We start from the raw sequence: 2,277 nt of genomic DNA, 5'->3' as shown, positions 1-2,277 counted from the left end.
AGTGACACCTGGCTGGCAGATGACCTTAAATCTTTTATTTTTTTTTCTCTTCTCTCTTTGAAACCTTCAAAATGTGAAGCATCCTTTAAAATAATGAGAATTAAAAGCTATGCCGCCCTCCTGTGGGACTGCTGTGCCCACGGTGGGATCAACTGTCTCGGTCCCTGACCTTCACTCCAAATTCTGATCACTTTGAGGTCAACCTCAACTCCTGGGTTGAGTTTTGTCTGACCCAGTGTTCCATTCGCCTCTGCTCAAGTAAAGACCGACACAGCTGTTGGGCGAGGGCAGCGAGAGTGTTTATTGAGAAAGGGGAACTCACACTGAAGGGCCTGGTGTCCGGGCTAGGGGAGAGAGAATCCAAACAAACACCTGATGAGAGATGCCGGAACTCTCTGTCCAGAGGGAAGGTCCAGGATAACTTCCAGGGTGAGTCCTGCCGCTTGTTGGGAGAGGGGAGAAGATACAGAACTGGGGCAGGCCCGGGCTTCTGGGGAAACTCAGGAGGAATGGCTGGGTGAGCCGACAGCAGGACTGGTTCCCACGCTTTGGCGAGCTTTGAAAATGAAGATCTGAACTGATGGCGACTAATGATTCAGCAAACTCTGCCACCAAGACCGCTGAGTATAAAGGGCTGTCGGTTTCATAGTCTGTAGGATCTTTTGGAAAGTGAGGGGCCAGAGGGTCTGGCTTGGAGGAGGTATTTCTCAGACAGCAATGGCGATTGTAGGGACCACAGGTAACAGAGCCCAAGACAAGAGTGGCTTTTGGGGGGCTCTGGCCAGTGTTGCTTTCCACGGGGCAGAGAAGGGAGGCCCACTTCCCTTTCCCCTACTCGGCGGACCCTGCGGTGTCCGGGCTGCTGTGGGCTCCATCTCGCAGGACCTTTCTTGGGCTGGAGACAAAGAGCCCAGGTGCCCGCGGGGTCGAGCGGGAGAAGACCTGGTCTCAGCCGCCTGGCATGGGGGGGAGTTCGAAACGCTGAGGTTTGGGGAAAGCTGGTTAACGAGACCCGCGGGGTCTAGGCGGCGCCGGCGGGGCCGCTCTCCGCGCTCGGGAAGGCAGGTCCGGGGAAGGCAGGTAGGGGGTTGGGGGCGGCCCACCTCGCTATGCCTCCCGCCCCTCTCCGCGCGCCGCTGCCGCGCGCTCCTCCGGGCTGGCCAGCTATGGGCCCGCGGCCGAGGAGGCGTTCGTCGTCTGGGCTCGGCGGGCCGGGCTCCGGAACGGAGAGCCGTAGTCCTGGGAGAGCGAGGACGCCGAGCTGCCCCCGCGCGCCGCGCGCTCCGAGCGCCAGCAGGCCCCGCGCCGCCGCAGCTGCGCGCGGAACGAGCGGTCGAGCATCAGGTAGATGAGCGGGTTGGCGCAGCTGTTGACGAAGGCCAGGCAGGTGGCGACGGAGAGGCCCCAGCGCAGCGCCAGCAGCAGGCGGCAGGGCAGCGGCAGCGCGCGCAGGCTCGCCAGGTGGAAGACGGCGCGCAGCGCGCAGAAGGGCAGCCAGGAGCCCACGAAGGCGCCCTCGACGGCGAAGATGATGCGCAGCGAGCGGTTCCGGGCGCGGCTCAGGTGCGCCGGCCCGCGCAGGCGGCGCGACACGCGGCAGTAGCAGACGACGGTGACGGCCAGGGGCAGCGCCAGGGTCAGCAGCAGCGTAAGCAGGCTCAGGCCCTGGAAGGCGTCGGACGGCTCCTCGGCGCACTGGCTGCCGCGGCCCCCGGGGAGCGGCCGCAGGCGGCGGAAGACCAGCGAGGGCAGGCCGGCCGCCAGCGCCGTGGCCCACACGGCCCCGCATGCGGCCAGCGCGCAGCGCCGGGTGCGGCGGGCGCGCGCGGCCAGCGGGCGGCCCACGGCCAGGTAGCGGTCCACGCTGAGGCCGGCGAGCAGCAGGGCGCCCGCGCAGCGCGTGCCGGCCATGGCGAAGCTGCTGAGCTTGCACAGGCCCTCGCCGAAGGGCCAGAGGCCACCCCGCGCCGCCGCCGCGGCCCACAGCGGCAGCGTGAGCACGAAGCCCAGGTCGGCGGCCGCCAGGTGCTGCACGAAGGTGTCCACGAGCCGCCGCGGGCCGCGCCGCCCGACCAGCAGCCACAGCACGAAGGCGTTGCCCGGCAGGCCCACGGCGAAGGCCGCCAGGTAGAGCGCGGGGATGTAGACGTAGCCGTAGGGCAGGTCCCGGGCCGCGCACAGCTCCTCCTCCAGCTCCAGCTCCTCCGGGGCGCCCGACCCTGAGTAGTCCCAGGACGCCGTCCCCGGGCTGGGGCTCCAGGGCTCGGTGGGGCGCAT

The 2,277-nt window shown here is 67.0% G+C and overlaps 1 protein-coding gene across 1 annotated transcript; it reads right to left on the bottom strand.

Moving 5' to 3' along the window:
• Positions 1–1,164: 1,164 nt before the first annotated feature.
• Positions 1,165–2,277, bottom strand: GPR25 (G protein-coupled receptor 25). The gene has a single exon (XM_065871993.1). It carries the CDS (start codon positions 2,275–2,277, stop codon positions 1,165–1,167), a length of 1,113 nt encoding a protein of 370 aa, XP_065728065.1.

Source organism: Phocoena phocoena, chromosome 1 (assembly GCF_963924675.1).
Source record: "Phocoena phocoena chromosome 1, mPhoPho1.1, whole genome shotgun sequence".
NCBI lineage: Eukaryota > Metazoa > Chordata > Mammalia > Artiodactyla > Phocoenidae > Phocoena > Phocoena phocoena.
This window is presented reverse-complemented; position numbering and strand designations above follow the sequence as displayed.

Coding starts and splice junctions, on each gene's coding strand:
- GPR25 (XM_065871993.1), bottom strand. CDS start 2,277: ATGCGCCCCACCGAGCCCTGGAGCCCCAGCCCGGGGACGGCGTCCTGG.